Source organism: Porites lutea, chromosome 2 (assembly GCF_958299795.1).
Source record: "Porites lutea chromosome 2, jaPorLute2.1, whole genome shotgun sequence".
Classification (NCBI taxonomy): domain Eukaryota; kingdom Metazoa; phylum Cnidaria; class Anthozoa; order Scleractinia; family Poritidae; genus Porites; species Porites lutea.
The window spans coordinates 34442965-34465141 of record NC_133202.1 but is presented as its reverse complement, the minus strand read 5'-3'; the positions used below and the strand labels follow the sequence as shown (position 1 = coordinate 34465141).

The window sequence follows — 22177 nt, the reverse complement described above, 5'->3', positions numbered from 1 at the left end:
TACTGTGTCAGCGGACTTTGTGTCAGGTCGAGGCAGTTTAGTTCCCAGGTTCTTTGGCCTCCATTGCTTGTAAATTTTCGTTGTTTTTGTTTGTTGTTTATTTAAATAGTGTTAAAAATGACTTCTTTTTCAACATCAACGCTGGAGAAAAAGTTAAGCGATCTTTCAAACACTCAACACAGTGTCCAGACACTTTCACTGTGGTTGATTCATCACAGAAAGCACGCTAAAGCCGTAGTGCAAGCGTGGTACAAGGAGCTTTCCAAGGGTACGTAAGCTCATGTTGAAACCGTTTTCTGTTTGGGTCACCTCGTGTTTCTTTTGATGTTAAGACCTTTAGCGGGAGAATGGAGCTTTTCTTCGCAAATTGCTGAAAATTTCCCTTTCTTTTTCATGCATGCTTTCAGTCACGTTAATGCATCAGTTATAATATAACTCCTGAGCCGTCTTGTTGACTGTTATTCCGATTCAAGGTGCCAATTATAAGCTTAATGTCAGCAAAAATCAGCTTGACGGTCGTTCATTGTTGTCGTTCAGTTATATCCTTGGTTTAAATTATATTCTTTTTTGTTTCAAGCTCCTTATCTTGCATTAATATAACCAAATACGAAAGTAAAACTAAATTTAAACCACGGATATGATTAAGCCACAACGCATATTGGGTTACTTGTATATTTTAATTTATTTAATCGAGTTAATAAGCTTCTGCTTGGCCTTTTTGCTTGAAGTTGGAGATGGCTCATAAATTAAAATTATCAGCTATGTTTTTTAATTCTCAGAGCAGACACTTAAAAGCAGAAAGTTAGGTCTTGGCACAGTTGTTGTAATAACTTTCTGCTTGAAATATCTTGTCATTAGAATAGTTGGTCTGATAAATCTGCAAAACCAATGAGCATTTGGGTTCAATAAGCAACCCTCCCTACGGTAATCAATGTCCTGCCATCAAAGAAACCATTTTTGATCCAAATGGAGAGTTGGGTGTCTTGTGACTTTATTGATAATCTGTTCACTGCTGTCAAATAGTTAAAGGGGCATGGGATACATCTCTAACTTCAGGGACAGTGCTGAGGACCTCCCAAGTTTCTTTGAAGTGTTGAAAAAATGCAGGCACAAATATGACTGTCTTGTTAACAAAATGCTGTACATCAAACAATTAAGACCGTGCTTGAACATGCAAACGGATTCAACCCATGCTAAAGTATTTGTCTCTAAGCCCTACTCTCCAGGGTGCAAAGAAAATCATTTTTACAGCTTGCCATTCGGGCAAGCTGAAGCTAGCATTTACTAGCCCAGACGTCATTTCAGCTAGCCCCAAAAACTTTTTGTTCTTCTGTTATTCAAATTCCTCATAAAACATCACTTGCCCGTTGGGCAAGTTGAGAACAGAATTCGCTAGCCCGATAGCAAAATCCACTAGCCCCGGGCAATCGGACACTACTTTCTTTGCACGCTGCTCTCTTTATGCAAAGTTAGAGTACTTCAACTCTTTTCAAACTCACATTTATATATGTCCAAATCCTTGAAAATGGCGTCATGAGGTTGCAGAAACGTCGCATAACCATCTCATTAGATTCTACATGTTTATGTTTCTTTCAATCATTGTCTTATGTTTCATTAGTTTAATGTGACGGAGTGCTGGACAACATTCTGAAACCTATTATTTTTGCTTTTGTTTGTTTGCAGCAAGGCAGAGTAAGAGACTTACATTCATGTATCTAGCTAATGATGTCCTTCAAAATGGAAAAAGAAAAGGGACAGAATTCTTAAATGAATTTAAACAAATACTTCCATCTGCATTTCAGACCTGTGCGCAGTAAGTAAATAAATATGTATTTTTATACCTACTATATGAGTTCATACTTTTGTCATATCTTATTTTTGTAATGAGCAATATTTGTAAACTGTCATATTTCCACTAGTTTTTAAAGTAGACATGGTTGTCGTGAGCTTAAAAATAGGTACAGGTTTATGCATTTGGTTACCTATTTTAATTTTTGTTTGTTTCCTCGAGGGGTGGAAGAGTAGATGACATAAAGGGCCTTGAAAGACTTATATCCATTTGGACAGAAAGAAACGTTTATGATGCATCTTTCCTTGTTAAACTTCATAAGTGTTTAGGTAAGTAGATTGATTGTTCATGAGACAGGTTGCTAATTAAAAAATAATTATTCCTATTTTCTTTAGTGCATAGCAATTTGTAAGGTGGTGTTGTACAAGATGGTTACTGATATTCATATCTTGGAAAGAAATATCATGGCTCACTGATTCACTGGTGAAAAGTTGCAGCCAGTCCTACAAACTGCACTTTAGACAAGTCTGGATTTTCTCATTGTCAAAAATTTAGAACCAGTTTAGAATTACTGCAATATATTTTTATTTTGAATTTTTTCTTTTTTGTAACCTCTACTTAATATTGTAAGAGCATTGAGACTTTAATGTAATGTAATAGAACTAAATAATTTTTGTGAAAGGTTTGAACCCAGGAGTCATTTCAAAAGTAGGTTGAGTTTGATAGTCGGGGTGAACTTAGCCCTTTATAACACTGTTGTTGTTGACAGTGACTGATGTTTTGACAACCTGTGCGGTAGTCATTTTCAGGTCAAAGTGAGTTGTATCATGTCAGTTGATGGTACTATACTCTGGTTGTTGATTTTATTGCATTGGTCAATAACGTTGCAATGTTATTGGTCGTCTGTCGGTTAAGCCATGATGTTATTAATTTTATTGGCTATGAAGACTTGGAATGTAATAGTCATAATCATTATTATGATTATGACTATCACTGCTACCACCATTGCCATCATTATCATTATTATCATCATGTGTGTGCCAGATAGATAATCACTGACCCAGTACGTTGAGCTTGGCAAAGAAGACTGCGCATTAAGTACATGATGTAATTTGTTCTTTCTGAGACCTTTGGCTATTGCCTGCCGTTGCTTTTACTTCCCATCATCTCCCCTTCTCCACCACCACCATCATCATCACTATCTTTACTGTCATGGTTGTTGTCACCTCAAGTATCATTATAGTCATTTGTGTAATAAAAAAGACGTACATTTAAAGCGATATAGATTGTAAGATAATTAAAAATAGCTTAGAGTTCTAATATTTTGCAGGTCAAGAATCTGACTCCCCGCCACCTGAAAAGAAACAAAAACTTGATGATGAAAAACAAGCGTCAACAATGGAGCCACCAGATGTAAGCTTTATGTTTAAACATATGAAATAATTTACCTTAGTTATTCATTACTTTTTGTCTATTTTCTTTGACAAACATTTATGGTAAAGTTTGAAGATTGTTGGCCATTCCCAAAAGTTTAACCAGTAAGAGATATGAGAAAGGTCAGATAATTTTCTGGCCATTGTTAGTATAGTTCACTATTCAGTTACTTGTATCAACTGATACTTATGTTTGGCAGTGGTGTTTACGCAGCATAAAAAGTGTCTCAAAGATGAAAATCAAAGTACTTAAAAATTTGTCAAATGAAAAAAAACCTTAATTTAACAGCACACATGTCTCACTCTGTCTCCGAACCCTTCACGAGGGGAGCAGAGTCTTGACCAACATTTCAGACTGCACTCTATCCTTTTGTTGAGGAAGAAATTGAGATTTTTGTCACTTGCAGCCAGAGGATTTAATTAAGGCATTGATGGAACTTGAAAACTCTGCTTCACAAGATGCTGTTGTTCGGGAAAAGATTGCTAATTTACCCGCAGAAGTGCAAGATGTGTCTCTCCTTGAAAAAATTGAAGGTACCCAGCTTATGCAATTAAATCTCACCTCTTTTTAAAAGCTTGCATGTACCGTATGTACAGCTGTACCTGTGAGTACATGTACATACAAGAGTTGTCCCTCATCTGCTAGCCCAAGAAAGGTATTTATATACATCACAGATGAGTGGATTGGGCAATTTCTGTCCAAAGTTGCTCCCCCTTGGTTGAGGACTTACCAGTCCTTCTTATGCCTGATGCATTTAAAAAAACTTGCTTTTAACCATAAAAGTCACTATTAGGAAACAGCATATCTCTGAAGAATTTCTTGAAATGATACTTGAATACTGACATTTACTTACTTTGTTCTCTATAATATTGTTGCTCAGTACTACTAAGTGAGTTTGCACCTGAACTTGCCATTTGTTTTTTTTTATCTGGCAGCTAAAATAATTCTTTAAAGTATACTTTTTCAAAAAAGAAAAGTAGAAATAGGATTCTATATGTAACAGGATATTCCACAGCTAGTCGCCTGTCCACTTTTTAACCCCCACCCATCAGGGATTAATAACTTTGAGATTTCCTAGGTTCTGCAAGACACATCATAAAACAGGGTGCAAAGAAAGTCAGTTTTACAGCTTGTCCTTAGGGCGAGCTGTAACCAGCATGTACAAGCCAAAGAGTCACTTTAACGAGCCTAAAAAACATTTTTGATGAGGAGGATTGATTTCAGTTCTTCACGGTAACAAATTATTTGTTTCCCCCAAAATAATTAGTCAAAGAGCTGTATTATATTATTTGACAATGCACACAGCACTGCTGTAATTCTTGTGTTTTGAAGACCGTTTTATTAAATTTGTAGTTAACACAATGTGCTTTGTTGAAATTGTAGATAAAGAAACTGGTGATCGCTTGTCAAAGATTGTTGATGAAGCTTGTCTGTTGCTTGCTGACTACAATGGAAGACTTGCTGCTGAGTTAGAAGACAGAGCTACAATATCCAAAATGCTTGCTGCTTTTATACAACTCCAGAGGGACAAACTTGCGGAGTCCGAGAAAAAACTTGAGGTCTGTTGTTTTGTAGAAAATAGACTCAAAGTTGTGTGGCCATTTAGTTTTTGAAGGATTTTCTATACCACGGGTTTTCTAAGTCAGAATTCTTCCAAAATTGCAAATTTCACAAATTTAACATTTTGTCAAATCATAATGAAATGGAAGCACTATTTAAAACTACTGCTGCTGAAGGTGTTAATTTGAATAGCAACATCGCAGAATTTCTTCATAGACTGAATAGTCAGAACTGTATTGTATGTTGCTATAATTATCATTATGACAGATTCTGTAACTTACACAGCATAGAAGCGATATGTTTAATACCTTTGATAATGCTTTAACGTTAAGACAGTGGGGGAGGTAATAATAGCAAGATAAATTGAAGTGCTGCTTACAAACCTGAATAGACCTTTCGATGGTTTTGTTCAACTTTTGACATGGACAAAGTATGGAAAATCCGTCAACTCTGCTGGAAAGAGCGCCTTTGCCTAGTTTGAAGGTGATTTGTTGAAAACTAAGGTGTAACTCCTCAAAGTCACAAAATTTTACAGATGTTTGTTATATTATATATTGTGGGAGCACAAAAAAACTGTGGAAGAGTCGATTTTGACAGAAAATATCAGATTAGCCATTATAAGTACAGTATACCTGTTACAGTTTGGCAGTTTGATTCGTACTGAGTGAAGTGGAAATTAGAGAAAAAAATTGCTAATGCAGCTCTCTATAAATCAGAATAATTTATAGTTGTACTAATGTGACTGTTACTGCTTTTATTACAGGAATACAAAGCAAAACAAGAGAAAGTTCAGTTAGTGAGACAAGAACTTAAGTCTCATTTAGAAAATTTACCAGACCTTAGCAAGCTCCCTGATGTTGGAGGAGGCCTAGCCCCTCTGCCATCTGCTGGTGACCTGTTTGCATCTGGACATAGATAATGACTGCATTAGCTAGTAAGCAGTTGGGTTTAACCCTTTCTGTCCCAAGAGTTACCAAAATAAATTTTCTCCTAACAATTTCGATGTATAATCAAGTAGAAAGGTTACGAGAATTAACAGAGTGATCACTAAAGAAAAATGCTTTGATCTTTAAACAAATCTTTTCAACCACTTTTTCAAGGAAATATATGGAGGCCAATCAGGAGAATTTATATGTTGATCTTGGTTCTGAAAGGGTTAAGGTGGGGGTATGCGTAAAGCTTATGAGCTAGACTGCAAACAAAGTGTTTGCAAGCAGGGCACCCAAGTTTGAGAAGAGACTCATCACTTTTTTCTTGTCCCAATTTTTGTTCTTTTGCTGAACTCGTGGAGGTTGCTCTCATGAGAACACTTTCTGTGCTGGCTACTGGTACCTGCAGGTCTACTTATAGTTGACTGTAGCAGTAGAGAGATTAAGCATCGCGTTTACAGCAAACAGCAAACGCGTGAATTTGTACCACATGACCAAGTTTTCCATTTACTTAATTTATTGTTACTGTTCATTAAAACTACATGAAAATCGGTAGATTCAAGCCATTTCTATCCAGAACAATCGTTTTAAGCTGTTTTTATCTGCTTATTTCTCATTTGGAAATTTATCAACTTGAATCTCACGTTTGCCATAAACGCGATGCTTAATTTCTCCATTACCAGTGTTGAGCTTTGAAGACAGCACATAAGCTGTCTTCAAAGTTGAGGGTAACTGAAGTTTGCAGTTACTCACCCTGCGAGAAGAGTCTCCTCTTGTCTTCTTGATTGAGGAGAAGAAAACGAGGCTTTGCCTTAATTGCGTCAAGCTTTTGAAGTCGCCGAATCCTAAATTTCTGGGTAAGTCAATCTTGTTCTTTGTCATCAAACTGGTTTTTTGAGCCGAGCATCCGTTTACTGATCCGTTTATGGTCATAACTGAGCTGGCTGTGCAAATCGTGTGGCTATTAGACCTGGGTTAGCCTGCATAGCACCCCCGGGGGGGAGGGTACTGCCATATATGGGCTATATAGGTATGTGCCGCTGTAAAGGGTATGGTTTTCAAGCAGTTTACTCTAGGATAGGGTATATAAATCAGAGCTTTTGGGTCTAGAATAGGGTATCATTTTTCAGGAAACTGATCAGTTGGTTGAAGATTTTATCTAGACTAGGTAAACAGCTACTCTAGGATAGGGGGGATTTGGGGAGTTTACTCTAGTATAGGGTAGCAAAATTCAGCTGAACTAGCTCTGGTATAGGTTAAGGGTCCCAGGGTCCCAGCGGCACATCCCCACCCAGAAATTCCTAAAGTAGCCCCCCCGCCCCCCGGGCGTAGCACGCACTTGGAAATAACTGGCATAAGAAAGAAGGGGGCGCGCGAGAAAGTCACGCGCCCCGTTGTTTCTCGCATACTACTTCCAAGTGCCTTCTACGCATTTCAGGCCTGTGCGGAAACTTTTATCTTAGCAACAAGAAGCACATGCCCAGCAAAGATCTTACTCAGTTCATGCATTCTTTCTTCGGTACACCAAAATTGAGCGAAGCAAAGAAAAAAAAAAAGGCTCTGCGAGCAGAGTAGCGTGTAGTTTTCTTGCTCGAGTGAAGTATGTTCTGGCAATAGAGTTGTTACATCTGTTGAATAACAGGGGCTGGGGGAGGCATTTGATAAATAGGGTTTAATAAATTCTTTGTAAGTGGTTTTGCAGAAGGTAAGGTTGAGAAATGATTGCCCGGCAGTCGTCATTAAAGACGTATTTGGCCTTTTTTATGACTTTTTATCCCACGAAAACGCAAAAGATGCGACCTCAATTCTTGTCTCCTTCTGTTCCGTTCAAACTCACGTCAAGGGCATTTCTACATTGGTTATTGAATCGTTATTATTCCTATTAAGGACTCAGTACATTCACTCAGGCGATTTTAGTAAACCTATTTACTATCAGTATTGTAAATTCTGTACCCCAAACATGGGATGAAGCCTAGTATCAGAATCAAAAGAATTCACGAACTATTCCTGGAATTTGCAATAATCAATATTGTACATAGAGCTATTGCACTTTATATAAATAAATGAAGTTGTGACTTAACGGTTGCGTTACTATCTAAAAATGTTCAATGACAGAATGGGTAGCTGGCACGTTTTGTGCAAAAGTTTATATGAAGAATACCGATTACTTTAGAGTTGGGACGACAAGAAAGCTGAGTTGTTCTAGTAACATTTTTTACTTCGATGTCTGCTATTCTTTGGTTTTGCAACTATCAATTTTTGTATATTGTAATACTGTACCTGCTTTTTGCAGGCATTATTGTATACATGCGATTTCCGTTTCCTGTAATAATTTGCAAGTATGAACAAACTTAGGACCATACATCTTTCCTTATCAGTAAATGAATAAACGAGGACTGGACTAATAGACGAACGTAATAAAATGAAGTACACTTTTTGAATTGAATCTCTGCTAGCTGTAGATATGGCACTTGCACATATCCCATAATGCGCCTTATTTGCCCCGCAAATTTTGCATAAGCATTGTTTTTAATTTCTCTTGGGACGGCTGTGATTCCCCGGGGAAATGACAAACAAAGGTTATGCCAGGAGCCCATGGGCTCCTGGTTATGAAAAATTTTGGCGGGCAATAAGGTGCATTATGGGAGATGTGCAAGTGGCCTATGGCATCGAGAAACGAGATGGAAACTGGACCGAGTTAACTTTCGCAAAGACTTCTGGGTCTGTTACTGGGGACGAGACCACAAAAATAGGCCAATAGCTGACCTGCGAATCCCTAGAAACCATCCCAGAAACAAGTGCGGGATGCATTTCAGTTCCAGTTCCCTTCACTTGTGGCGAATGGTCATGTACGGTGTCACCCGGCTACCACCCATTCACCGCTGGTCCAGAAGCGTACTTAGACATTTTCCAGAGGTTCGCATTGTTTTCGCATCTGCACTACAAATTTACAAATTCTTCTCTCACAGTCAGCTGTTACATGTGTCTTAGCCATCTAAAAAAACTCCTTCCCCTATTCTTAATTTATCATACTTTGATGCCCGTGTAGTGGTAACTCCAATTGCTTGCAACAAATCAGGGGAAATCTGTCAGTTTTCCGAAAAAACAACAACAAACAAACAAATTAAAACGAACAGACAGTATATCCCGGAGCTGTTGTCAATGCCGGTCAACAAGATTGATCTGCGGGCAGCTCTACAAACCTCAGCAAATTAGGGGAAAAAAGACGAGAACCAAAAGTAAGGGTGACTATGTTCACATGGCACCAGACGAGCTTGGTCAATTTAGTTTTCTGGAAAACTGCCCACCTACCCCTTCCCTAACCCAACGTTTTGCCCCAAGTGAGACGCAAATCTTAACGTTGAGTTAGGGGAGGGGTAGGTGGGCAGTTTCACAAAAACATAAATTGATCCGACGAATTTTCGACCCCGACTGAAAAATCTGACGGACACTACGTTCACACGGGACCGTTCAATATTTGCGCTCTGTTCCCATGGAACTTTGAATGACCAGGCGTCTAAATGTTTGCACTGTTAAGGTGCTTCCGTGTGAACCGAACGCCTGAACGGACAAATTTTCAGCCGGTCAAAAATTCGTCCAGTGCCGTGCGGACGTAGCCTTAAATACAGCTTACATATAGGGACAATTTCAGTGTGCAACGCAGCCGTGTTTATCACGCAGAATGCCTGTTTTTCTCGGGACATTTACTTCCAGGCCCAGGTTATTCAAACGTCGGATAGCGCTATCCATCGGAAAAAACATTATCCGGCGGAAAAGTATTAGGATAACCCATTGCACTATCCACTGGATAAAGATTTATCCACTGGATAGCGTTATTCATCCTTTGAACAACTGGAGCCAGTTCAATAAAGCTTGTAGATCTGTAATATTACACGCAATTATGCATAGACTCAGCTCTATTGGTTGCCTAGAAGGGACAACGATACTCAGTGGACCTGTTCCTCTAGTATGCATCTTCACCCATTCTATCTCCAATTGGTAGGCTTTACAGTGACTCAGGCAATTAGGGAACGTTGTGATTTGTGATTTTAATTGTTTTCCTTTACAGTCTTAACAAGCATAACTCGTATCTAAGACGTCAAGTCGACCAGCATCTGGCTAAGGACTCTCGCGTTAAAGCAGTTTGGTCTCTTAGCCTTCATATAGTCAACCGATGTAATTGATCCAATTTGCTCAAAAGATAAAGGAAACCACCTACTTTTTGTCTAGATAACAATATAACTTTTTCCTTTCAAAACTCTTTAAATATAGTGGAACTAGCTTCTGTATAACCATCTAAACGTAATAACGTAAAACGAAGTTTGCATTCTGACGATGGGATAAGGTTTTTTGAAGAGGGCGGTCGGGTGTTAGTACTGTTACGTTTTTTAGTTTTCCACCCCTTTGATATTTTAAAAAGGGCAACAGGCCCTAAGCGTTTTTATTCGGTTATGCCAGTTGGAAGTAAAGTTAAGAAACGGGATGCTTTCGATTTACGAAGTACCGTATTACTCGAATAAGCGCCACCCCGAACAAGCCCTGCGCCCTTCCGGCACCCAATGTAGCGCTCTTTGATTTTCATTATTTTAAACAATGCTGATATGAAGTATGAGAACAGGAAATAAACATTAAAAACCAGAGACTTCATATCTTTTGTTAGAAAGAAAGAAAAGAAAGGAAAATACGTATTGTTATTCGTGAGTGAGCCTGGAAAACGTTTATATCAGCGCCTCACTGAAAAGTCCGTCGAAAATTCAGTTAACGGCACGATGCTTAGAGCGGTTTTCATTTGAGTGTCGAAAAGTAATTGGTTTTGCACTTTCTACACGATGCGATTGGCTTAAAAGATTCGCGCCACCTTTTCCTCCAATCAGAAGTAAAACCAAAGCCAATTGTGACGCGCTCGCATGCATTTTCCCGCGCTTTGCGTCAGCCACATGTAATTACTTCGAGTTTTGATTGGTTCAGTGTATTGTCTGTGTCCTATGTGATTGGCCAGAGTAATTACTTTGGTTTTGGTTTTACGACACTCAAACGAAAACCACTCTATTAGAGTAATTACGGTAGTGAAAGAGAGATTTTCCTTAAACTGGAAAACTATTACCCCACCTGGTCAGATATATATATATAAAATGATAATCAGCTTTAGAGAGTGAATCTGACCAATCTCTTGATATGACCAGATTGCGAAAAAAAAAAAAAAATCGCGGGCATTTTCGGACTAACAGAGAAAGTTTTCTTATATAGAGCGTTTTGACCACGTGGCTAGCAATTATGCCAAAGGAAGCGTCTACATATGAAAAAAGTCAGTAACTCCCACAGGCTTGGCTTGGTACTCCAACATGGGCGCCATTTCATTGTTTGGAAGACCAATATGGCTGGCTTGACAACAAGTGAAACCGCTCTATACTCGTCTTGTTCTGTTCCGTTATAAAGTTATTTTTCAAAAGGTTGAGTTATTTTTCAAATGTTGAGTTATTTTTGTTACAAAGAACTGTTCAGTTTCATCTAAATAACTTGCGCATGTTGATATGACAACCAGGCTCCAATTCTAACGCGTCTTGGTGGACATACTTTCAACAAGAACCACGAGGCGATAAATATTTAAACTATCTACACCAATGGAAAATACAGCTAGATATACCATTAAAGAACTAAGCATTGAAATAACACAACGGTAAAGTCTGAATAAATGCTTATATATAAAAATCACCTCCATAAAATAAAGTTCCGTATTAGGGTGCTTTCGATTGATCGTTTTCCGCAATAACTTGGTACGCCAGAAATTTGTGACAATCCTCTCTTCAGGTAGGATAAACGGGCAACAAAAACGTGCAGCTTGTTTAGCAACATTGCTGCAAAACTAGTTGAAAACCGATGTTTCGCGTTAACCACCAACAAATCAAACCTGTCTTGCAACAATTCGGTTTTTGCAGGTTGCAAAAAGTTGTTGCAGAAATTAGAGAGAAGTTCTACTTTTTGCAACAAAATCTGTACATGTTGCGCTTTTTACCGGCCAAGGGAAACTTGTTTTGCAGCAAGTCCGGTGTATGACGTGACTCCCGCGTAATTTTATCCAATCAAAAGTCAGTATTCACACAACATGCAAAAACCTGATTTGTTGCAACACAGGTTTGAAAGTGGGTGGTAAAACGCGCGACATCGCGTTCAACTCCTTTTCTAGTAATTTATTTCAGAATACGGCGGTCAATCGAGCGCACCCTTTAAAGGCTCACAGGAATGGCACATGATTTCTCCACAGTTTCTCCACTGTGTGGCTCGCCATTCAGTTCATGATGATCTCCCTCGTATTTTTTCAGCGCGATCTCTTTTTAGCGGCGTAGTTTTCTAACCAAGCTCTCACTTCATGGGTGCTATATGACATGGGTCCAGGCCCTCCCTGATACACTATTGTAGAGTCCTGGATGATGTAGAGTCTTTCTGGGCTGGCGCCGTACGCCAGGTTGGCAGCATCAAGCATGCTGTCTACTCTTACGGTGCATGGTGGATTATGGGACAGGAGAAGCTGAGCAGCCGAGCACCTTTCCACTAGTGTGCGATGTTTAGGAATGTTGTAGTTATTCTGGAAGGTAAAGAAGACGATTTACAGTATTTTATGGTATGTGTCGCAGAAATAAAGCGGGAATTAAAAACAAATGCACTGTAAAACTATGCTTTCTCTATCACAGATTCTCCTATTAGTCACCAAATAAATTCATAAAAAAATACGTTGGAAATAAGTATGCATGGGCAAGCTCCCCATGCAGAGGCAATCCCTTATTTGGCTTAAACGTGTGCATGTGTGCGCCGCGGAACACGGTATGGCCATGGTTTTCAGAAGCCTGAGTAACAGGCCCTCCTTAGAGATTAGGGGAGGGGATATTTTAACCGAAGAGGGGGTGGGGGAGAGAGGTAAAAGCTGGGCTAGCTATGAAAGGTCTACATTTTGTGGTATCCAGGTTTTTTCCCCCAAATTTTAAAAATTAGTTAATTCTCTATGCGAAATGAAATTAATCAGGGTCACAATCTAAGGTCTCTAGTCTTAAACAGGGTAGCAAAATGAACGATTTTTGTCTTAAACAGAGTCAGGGTTTCAAGGCCTGGGCAGGACACCTCCACCAAAACTTCCTTAGAGTGCTCCCCCGCCCCTTCCTCCGCGGCAGGCCCCAGGGGTGGGAGAATGGAATAACTGATCGTTCCACTTCCTCTAGTTCTCCACGTCCTTTTTCCCCTCTCCGCAACGACCCCGCCTTTAGAACCCACGGCACTAGGCCCGCGCTGTGGGCGAGAGAGTGCTGAGTGACCTGTTCTCAAATCAATGAGAATGGACACTGTCCGCTTGGGCCCAGTTGTTCAAAGGTTTTTCCCTGCTAACCCAGGGCTAAGTTTTAATCTAGAGTCTTGTTTCTTGTGTTCAAATGCATTTCCCTGAAAATCTTAGTAAGCCAATTTAGGGCGTCCAAATATCAAATAGAAGGCAAAAAGGATTTATAGAAATTGGTTCGTATTCGTTCACATTTGAATTCAATTTTGCGCTAATCGTGGTCTAAGTTAAACTACCCGGCCCAGGTTTAGTCCCATATAAAAGTGACGGGGATGCACGTCGGAAAACTAAAATTAAACCCCCAAGGGACATCAATGTGGGTGTGGCTCAAGCTTGAACTGACGACCCCTAACGGAGACCATACTAAAACAGACATCTCGGCATTTTTTGAAAATTTCTTTATGCACAGCCCTAAGCCATACCTGAAGGGGCAAATATAGTGACTTTCCGTCCCAAACACCCTAAGTGAAACCGAAATCTGCAATTTACACCCCTAAGCGAGACGACGAGCATGCCCGTCACTTTTATATGGGAGTCCCCCTCCCCCCCCCCCCCCCCCCCCGGGAGAATGAATAATGAATGAATGAATGAATGAATGAATCGCGGGAATCGAGCCACTCGTTCATGTAATCAAACACTAAATGACTGATTTATCACAAGAGTTAATCCATCATGATTAAGACAATAATAACTTGGACAGTGGACAGAGAGCTTGACTAGCTGCTGGCTAATACACCCGAGATCACGGGCTCAAAATCTCACGGAGAAACATACATTTTTTTCTTTCTCCCACGCTCTTTAACATAAGATTTCGTCATTAATGACCTTGGTAGACCTTTTAGTAAAAGTGTTGAAACGAAGTTTTCGTCACATCAGCAGTGCTACCGTGCCATATTTTTCTACATTCTTAACTTGCTAAGTTTTATTAGAGACACAGATAAAGTCGCAACAGAAAGACATTCATGAAATAGCTCATGTTCACATTCGTCCGCCTAAATCATCGCAAATGTGTAAATCCAAGAGAATTATTACGCTAGCCTGTTCCAGGCTGCAAGGTAGAAATGAGCAGGGATCTCTAAAACTGATGAGAGCCTGGCACAGGTTATATTAAACTCTTCATTGAAAAATTCAAATATGTTATTTGCTTAGCTTACTTACTACTTCAAAACTTTGTCTTACCGGGTATCCGACCTGGGTTTCATTTGGCAGCTCATTTTTAGCTAATTAGGCAGTTAGAAAACCCAATAAGATCCTAAAAGAAAAGATGTTGTGTTTCACGAAGAAGAAACCCTAGCTTAAGGTGAAAATTCTAACATGTGACCTGGCGAGCGTTGAAGATAGATCATTTGAAAGGGTTATTTATGAATTGCTTGACCCACGCATGCCCAAATTATCTGAACAGCTTAGAAGATCTGTTATCAATGATTGAATTTCAGTTCAAGAAGAGATGGTTTTTTTCAACGATGTAGTTTGCGGAGCTGTAATTTGAAAAAGGTATAACTATTTTAAAATGTCGGATGCCTCTTGTGGCACTTACAACATCAAGGGAGGTTAAACAACAGCAAGCCGGCGTTATGACGAGTCGATTGATAATATAAATACATTTGGTTTTGGAATTTTTACAGGACAACTAAAAAATGAGAGCAGAAATGGGAAGTTAAATCGCTCGCCCGTATTTTACCTTGTCCTCGAGCTTCTTCCTTCTTGACACCGCGCGTCTAATAAAAGAGGAAACGGAGGAGGAGAAACGATCCTAGGATGAATAGGATGCTTTTAAGTAAGCTATGCTCTGCTGCATGTTCAGCCAAGACAGTTGTGGATTGTGGATTCCACGCTGTGGATCACGGATTCCAGGCACTGGATCCTGGAATCCTTTGTCAATGGAACTTGGATTCCAGATTCCAATCTCCTTCAGGATTCCGGAATCCTTGAATTCCGGATTCCAAAGCCTAGGCTTCCCCAACTTTCGGATTTCCCGGATACATGGGCGATGCATTGGATAATGTTGCGAGCAGTCACGTTATTCTAAGTTTAGCCGTGCTTGCTCGTAGGCTAGATTCAAGGCGGGGATGAGCGGAAATTCGTTTTAATCTATTCCTATTTAAAAACTGAAAAGTTTCTTTGTCTTAAGCTGAAACCTGAAAAATCTTTCATCATATTTATCACTCTGGGCCGGGTTGTTCGAAGCTACGGGTTAGTGTGAAATTTGAATTCGGATATCAGAGCTTAAAAAGCAAGTTCAGTTTAATTCTCTTTGCCTACAATTTGATGATAGGATACTCTAAAAAGAATAGAAACAATTTTCAGAGAAAGTGCTTTTGATAAAAAGAAAAAGAAACACGGGATAAAAGGTAACCGCGGGGTTAGTGCTAATAGGCGTTCGAACAACTGGGCCCTGGAGAGTTTCAACAAAGAGGCAGACTTGACATGATCTAATAGACGTCCTCTCTCACGCCTCTTGTCTAATAAACACCCCTCCAACGCTTTTGAAGTTTGTATTTTAGACGCCACTCGCTATTAAACGCCCCCTGTCATAGACGCCCCTGCATGCAATATAATTTATGAAAATAACTCCAAAATACTAGGAAATAGCGAAATATAGAAAAATCATTCATTTAAGTTCAAAGTGGGGATTCTAACATCGAAGTTGAGCTTTAAACGATGTGGATCTCAGCTCTAAACGGCCTAGACAAATCAATGGATAGACTGGGTATTTTCACTGCTATTTGCAAGCATATTAGCTTGTCCTATAGGAGTTTGTTACAGTTATGAGAATAAACACCTCCCATTTATTTTTGTCCCCGTTTGGGCTCCCAAAATTAAAATTTGGTATGTATTTATACCCTATGGCGGACCAAAAGTTCCCTTTTTGGAGCCAGGTATGAACCAATGTGGCTTAGTCTTCATACATGTATACTTCTTACGGTCAGTCGACATACACATCAGGTACAATACATGTAGGTGGTTGTGTTCACACTCATTCTGCTCTGCGTACGTGGCCCTGAGCTGCCGGGTTAAATATTAAATGTTTTCTTTTAAGTAAGGTTAAAATAAAGATCTGAACGGCCATAGTGGTCTCTAAAGGTACGAATTTCCTTAAAAAGTCTTATAACTTATAGGTAAAATTGATGCGGATAATTCTTATCCATTTAACGACCTTTGTCCGAAGAGACGAGTGAACAGTATAGTTTATCTCTAATCTCCGGAGATGGCTAAAGTATACAAAATACTATTTCGCAACCGATGTCCGTTAAGGAAATGTTTATTTAAATAAACACAAAAAGCAGCTACAAAAATAATGCAGGAAAGTTCTGCTCAACAATTTCATCATATCAGTAGATCTACAATAGATAGATTGACTGGAGAGTTTCACAAAGCACTTTATGTCCTTGATGTCGGTAGCAATCAAGCACTCAAAAAGGAAAACAATGGGCCTTAAAACAAATAGAAAAAAACTAAGGAGCAACATTTTTTAAAAAAAAAATTCGTGGCCATGATAAAAGAAAATTGATACGGCAGGAATAGTTTTGTATAAACAGCACGCATGTTTAATAACAACTGGACAGAGATAAGAACCACGAAATCCAACAGAGTTATCTTTTGCGAAAAGGGGAGGTGGGATAAATTCTTGTAGTCTTTTATTTAATGATTCGTTGGGAGATAAACTACAAAACACGAGCTGGATTTTTGGTCAAAAAGAGATAATCTACGCCAAGTCCTTCTTTCTCATGATCCAATACAAGAAACAGAGAATATACACGATTTCTAGCCTATTCACTGCCGCGAAGGACTAGCAGCAGAGTTTATGCGAGAAGCTGCAGTGTTACTCGTAGCAGGCTAAGACCTCTGAACGCCTTCTCAGTAACTCATGAGACACAGGTCCCAATCAAAGTCTACTGCCATAACATCTGTTATACGAGTAGTGTTTTCAATTCCTTGGCATTGAGAGTGGTTCTACAGAGGAAGCGCTTTATAATAACGAACGTCACGGCCGTGTAAAGGAACACGCCAGTGTTACGAACAATTCTCTTGGCCCCTGTTACAATAAAGTATGACCCCGGGAATGGTAACCTTTTTGTTCCCCGTTAGTACCACAAAAAAGAACAAATTATTGTAGCAGTCCTGTATTGCTTCAGTTAATTGACTGAGTAGTTTTCACAGTATTGTTTTGAATTTTTTCTTCCTTAACCACGGTGGTCTCTTCTAATCCACAACACTCAAAACTATATATCAAGAGGCTTCATAATTTCACGTGACATTCAACCGCTAATCTCCACGTACATACCGGAAAACTTAAACATTTTAAACACTCAATTTCAGCATGGGGCTAGCGTGTTATTACAACCAGGTCACGGATATGCAGTGCATTTAATTTTTCAAATGCTTACCTTGAACTTTTCTGAAAAAAGAATGTTGGAACGACAATGGATAAAAATTGAAGTCAATAAGCCACTCTTAAAAAGCCAATCAGCTGAGAAAACAAACTTCTTCTAAGTTGTCCTATAAGACAGGATAATAGCTTGTAAATGCTAATTGGCAGCGAGTCGGCTTCAGAAAGGAAAATTTTCCGTTTTTGTGTCAAAAGATATACAGTGGCCTTTAATAACTTTAGATCGTATCTTTGTGGAAGAAGATTTTCTGATAGGAAGTTCGTTTTCATAACATTAGCATCCGAGAAATGTTAAGCAGTAGTATTACATGTAAGAATGAAGAAAGAACATCAATAGATAGGCCAGATAATTTAGCAGAAAAAAAAATTTAAACTAAAGTCACGTTGAAGAAAGATAAAGGACTACATGCGAAGTGTTGTTTAATAGTTTTATCTAGAGACTGGAACTAGTTTTGCCGACGCGTTTTAACAATGTTCCTTAATATATCCGGCGGAAACAGATTCTCCTAGAGGAAGAACATATCTTCCAGAGTCCATATGAAATTAGTTTATTAAACAAAAATGACATCAGTGGAAAAGCGCATGACTTTTTAAAAGATAAGTCTTCATAACTTGTCGAAAAATGCTAAATTTTTAAATATTCGCGAGGTTTATAGTCATTCTTCATTCTATAGTCTATTCTTTAAAAGCTAAATACTTTCGTAAAAGGAAAGACAAGTTGACATGGGCTGAACAACAAGAGATGAACTGAACACAGACAAATTGCTTTGTGACTACGACTTTATGAAACGGAAGTATGTATAAGCTAAAGGGTGGACTGTATGTTTAATAACCTGTACTGAACCCATAGAGACAGGCTTACCTTTAGAGCCCAGCCATCCGATGGATGTGCCTCTTCTATGTATACAATTACGAAGTCTGCGACGTCGGAAAAATCTCGAACAATTTCCCCGAAATCATGTAACTTCGCCACAAACGGACGTCAGCTCGAGCTTCCAAAGTTGACTACTAGAGGGCGACCTTGCTTTGAACTGTCCAGGAGACGGAAACAGTTTTTACCATCCAATGAAACCAGAGGGGAGTTGTAAGCCTTGCTCCCCTGTTTGGTTTTCTTGTTGATGTCGAGGAGAATAAATCTCCACAAACCCGTCAGCATCTGTCGACTAAACATCGAGTCCCAGTAATCTTCTTGTGGCATCTTGAGCCCAAACATCGCGTCAATTGCGTTAGAAATTAAACGCTTGAAAAATGGAAACACCCTTAAAAGCGTTCCCAGCCGAAAGGCGATCACCAGAAGAGAGTATAGTGCGAAAGAACGCACTTTTTGGAAGATGAAAATCATCTTCACACGCGTTCTTGACGCAACGACAGCGCGAGCTAAATGGATTGCTGACCTGTCGCGAGCTTCTTTTTGATTTGTATTTATATCCTCCCAGCTCAGGAAAAGGTCAACAGCACTCACTCACTGGCAGGATGGAAAAACAACAGCAGTGAAGGCTTGGGTTTCCGCAGGCATAATTGCTATTCTTGATTATCTCACGGCGCGTGTCCCGTTAAGCTTTTATCAAAATAACCTGGAAAAAACTGTCTTTTAATCCAGGATGTTTAGTTTAAACATACATCTTATGCATTTCTTCAAATCACTATTTTTTAATCGTGTTTTGTTATAAGGAGTCTCTAAAATACGACTGATAAACAAATGAATCGGTGACACAATCTGTGAGTCTTTTAGCAGTAATCTTGTCCGTCAGATAAAAGCAACGGCTGCCCGGAGCTATTTACGAACAATGTGTTTTTTTTACTTTACTTCTGTTAAATAGATATAATTATTTCGGTGTTGAAAACTTGTTAAATGATTTGCATGAGATGGGAAGTGATTTCCAGATGAGTCAGTTGAACTAAGTGAGGTCATGCTTTGTTTTCTCTTTAATTTCTCCATGCGTTGTTTGGATCGTAAAAAGCGCAGAAACGGTCATTGGGTCGTTATTTATTAGGCGTTGAATTAATTACAATCGAACACGGCAGGTGCTTAATTCATTTATAGGAAAGAGATGATAGATTTTAACAACCCTCGTTAAAACTGCACGCGAAATCGTAGGTTCGCCTGACACAAGGAAGCCTGAGTTTGCTGGTATATGAAAAAAACGGGTCGGACAGGTTTCTTCCGCCCTTTCAGGATTCAGGAAGTAGCTTGATCATTTGAGCACACTTCACATTGACTAATCAACAAATGATTTATCACCAAGGTATTGCGAAACAAATTTGGCAAGATTTGCCATCGAAACTTCCAGCGACTGTTAACTATCCGCGTAACACGCTTGGATAGAGCTCGGAGGTTTACGTCTCTGTGTGCAAAGTTCTGAGATTATTGCCTCAAATTAGAAATTTTCCTTAATTACCGTGCCTTCATTGAAACAGATAAACATTTGCCATTTACTCTCCACCGGTTTTTTTTTTAAATTAACAACGCATAAATCTGAATCTCCTTTTGGTTCAAGCTAAATTTGGATGAGAGGTGTTATCTTACCCAAGCACCTAGATAACAGATAAAGCAGGGTAAATTAAGGTAGCTACGATCTCTGAAAACATTGAATTCCTTTTCTTATAAAAGAATTCAGTGTCACAGGATACCCAAGCTAGGAAAAGGACACGCACAAATCAAGAGTAATACCGAAATGGGCTCCTGCGAAAACACAAATTAAAAAGATTTATACGTAGGCTCTTATCCACCATGAGGAAGGCAATTGGTTAATTTCAATAGGAGTAAAGAAAGTCTGTATACGGTTAATGTTGGAATATAAGGGTAATATGGAATTGATGATTAAGTGAGTCTTAAGCCCTCCATACCTTATATAACCAGGAGGTAGTGCTTCGGCTTAAATCATTGACTCCAAAGTGATATATGAGGTTAGGTACAGGTAGATAGTTTTTATAATCCGACATTCTTTATTATAGACTATCTAGAGTCTTAGTAAATCGATTTTTATTGATGCCATACAAATCCCCGGGACGTGATATCTCATGCTGGCACTAAGCTTGGTATACCTGTGTCGGTTCTATTTGCATTCTTCTACGGTAAAAGAATTGCCATCGCCGAAGAAACGTACTAACGTGAATTTATCATGTCTTAACGCTGGCTAAACAAACTCACTTTTGAGGATTTACAAGTCGATATTAAAAACGGGATTTTCTTAACTGGTATCTCAATCAATTGATCACCATTGATCACATATCATTGTACAGCAGTACTTTTTCTAATTTAAACCGCTATCAAGTAATCTCTTAAAACCTTGTCTTACAATCCGCCTTGGGCCACAGAAGAGTTCAAGTGACATCGTATCACAGTTGTATTTTATTTGACTTCCAGACTACTACGGAGTCAGGTTTTCTGTGTCAAATTAAAATCACATCTGTCATGTGAATCACCCTAAGGCAATCAACTCCTGACATTTTATACCTTGGATCAATCAACATTTACATTTACCGGTCTTTCATCAATCTGTTCACCATTTAAAAACAACCTTTACATCCCTAACTGAGAAGTGCATGTGTGAGACGAATTGTGTCTGTCTCTGTCTGATATGAAACTTCATTTTTTTCAGTCGGTTGCAACCAGCATACATATTAACACATACCGTAACACCGAGCAAAACCTGCGAGTCTGCAAACTCTTATTCTTAGATTTTTTTGAGTAGGTTGCACCCAGCATACATATTAGCACATACCGTAACACCAAGCAAAACCTGCGAGTCTGCAAACTCCTATTCTTTAAGAGACGTACCCTAAGAGACTGCCTGCCGTACTTTGTGTCTGCTGAGCGACAAAGTTAAAATTATATTATGTGATGAGATTCTTTACTGAGCTGATTTTTGCTTTGCAAATATTTCCCAGTTCGCCACCAGACGTTGTTTGTCCTGTTTGTCCTGTTTGCAGTATTTGAGGGGTTAAGGGTTAATACGCTGTGTAGATTGGTTGAATTGAATTAAACACGTGACTTGCTGAACACTTCAATGTTTACAAGTCAATTGAATTTTTGCGAACATTTTTATGTAGTCTCTCAAGTATTTCGTTTCCTTCCTCTCTTGCATCACCGTTTTTCCCGTGGGTTATTTTAATTTTTCTATTTTAGGGTTTTGACGTGTTATCATTCCGTCAATGCGTCATTTGCAGAAGGAAATTCACTAATTTTCGCTGCTTGCCTCTTTAGACGATAAGTTCGAGTTTTTTATTTGATATCCCATATGTTATTACATACTTGACTAAACCCCCTTAGCTTGTAAACACTCACCAAAGCCCTACTTATCTAAAAAATATCGATTTCCTATTCTTTAAAACTCTATGAGCTTTTTCCAGGGAGCATTTTAAAATCATCGTCCATGGGGAATGACAAAATTTTACATAACATCCAATGTTTCCTCTCAGTGGCATCGAGGTGTAAAATTAGAAATTATACAGATCCTTTGTCACGGAAAGATAGATAGGGCAATGGATAATAATTCATTTCTGCACGAAGATAAAGCAAAATGCAGATTTCCAGAGTTAAAAAATTACTTCTATAAAACTTCTTTCCACACACGTGTGTACTTTCTTGGGAAGTGCCACTCAAAAACACTGATTTCTTTGAACAGCCATCACCATACCATAGTCTTTATGTCTTAATTTGTATCGTTGAAAACATAAAAAACGTATTTCATAACTATTTTTGTGAGATAGCGGCGTGTCTGACGCCTGCTGACTCCTAGTTCGATCTT

The 22177-nt window shown here is 39.0% G+C and overlaps 1 protein-coding gene and 1 pseudogene across 1 annotated transcript; one reads left to right on the top strand and one right to left on the bottom strand.

Moving 5' to 3' along the window:
- The first annotated feature begins 61 nt into the window (after positions 1–61).
- LOC140928436 (regulation of nuclear pre-mRNA domain-containing protein 1B-like) lies at positions 62–7472 on the top strand. Its single transcript, XM_073378187.1, has 7 exons — positions 62–268; positions 1684–1813; positions 2012–2118; positions 3120–3202; positions 3630–3756; positions 4607–4782; positions 5547–7472. The coding sequence occupies exons 1-7, from the start codon at positions 118–120 to the stop codon at positions 5700–5702; spliced, it is 930 nt and encodes a 309-aa protein (XP_073234288.1). The 5' UTR covers positions 62–117; the 3' UTR covers positions 5703–7472.
- A 4493-nt stretch (positions 7473–11965) lies between these two features.
- LOC140928435 (thyroxine 5-deiodinase-like) lies at positions 11966–18825 on the bottom strand (annotated as a pseudogene).
- Positions 18826–22177: the final 3352 nt, after the last annotated feature.

Excerpts from the sequence above, each read along its gene's own strand:
- LOC140928436 (XM_073378187.1), top strand. The coding sequence starts at position 118 with ATGACTTCTTTTTCAACATCAACGCTGGAGAAAAAGTTAAGCGATCTT. Across the intron at positions 1,814-2,011 it reads GCATTTCAGACCTGTGCGCA|GGGTGGAAGAGTAGATGACA; the intron begins GTAAGTAAATAA and ends TGTTTCCTCGAG. Across the intron at positions 3,757-4,606 it reads TCTCCTTGAAAAAATTGAAG|ATAAAGAAACTGGTGATCGC; the intron begins GTACCCAGCTTA and ends TTGAAATTGTAG.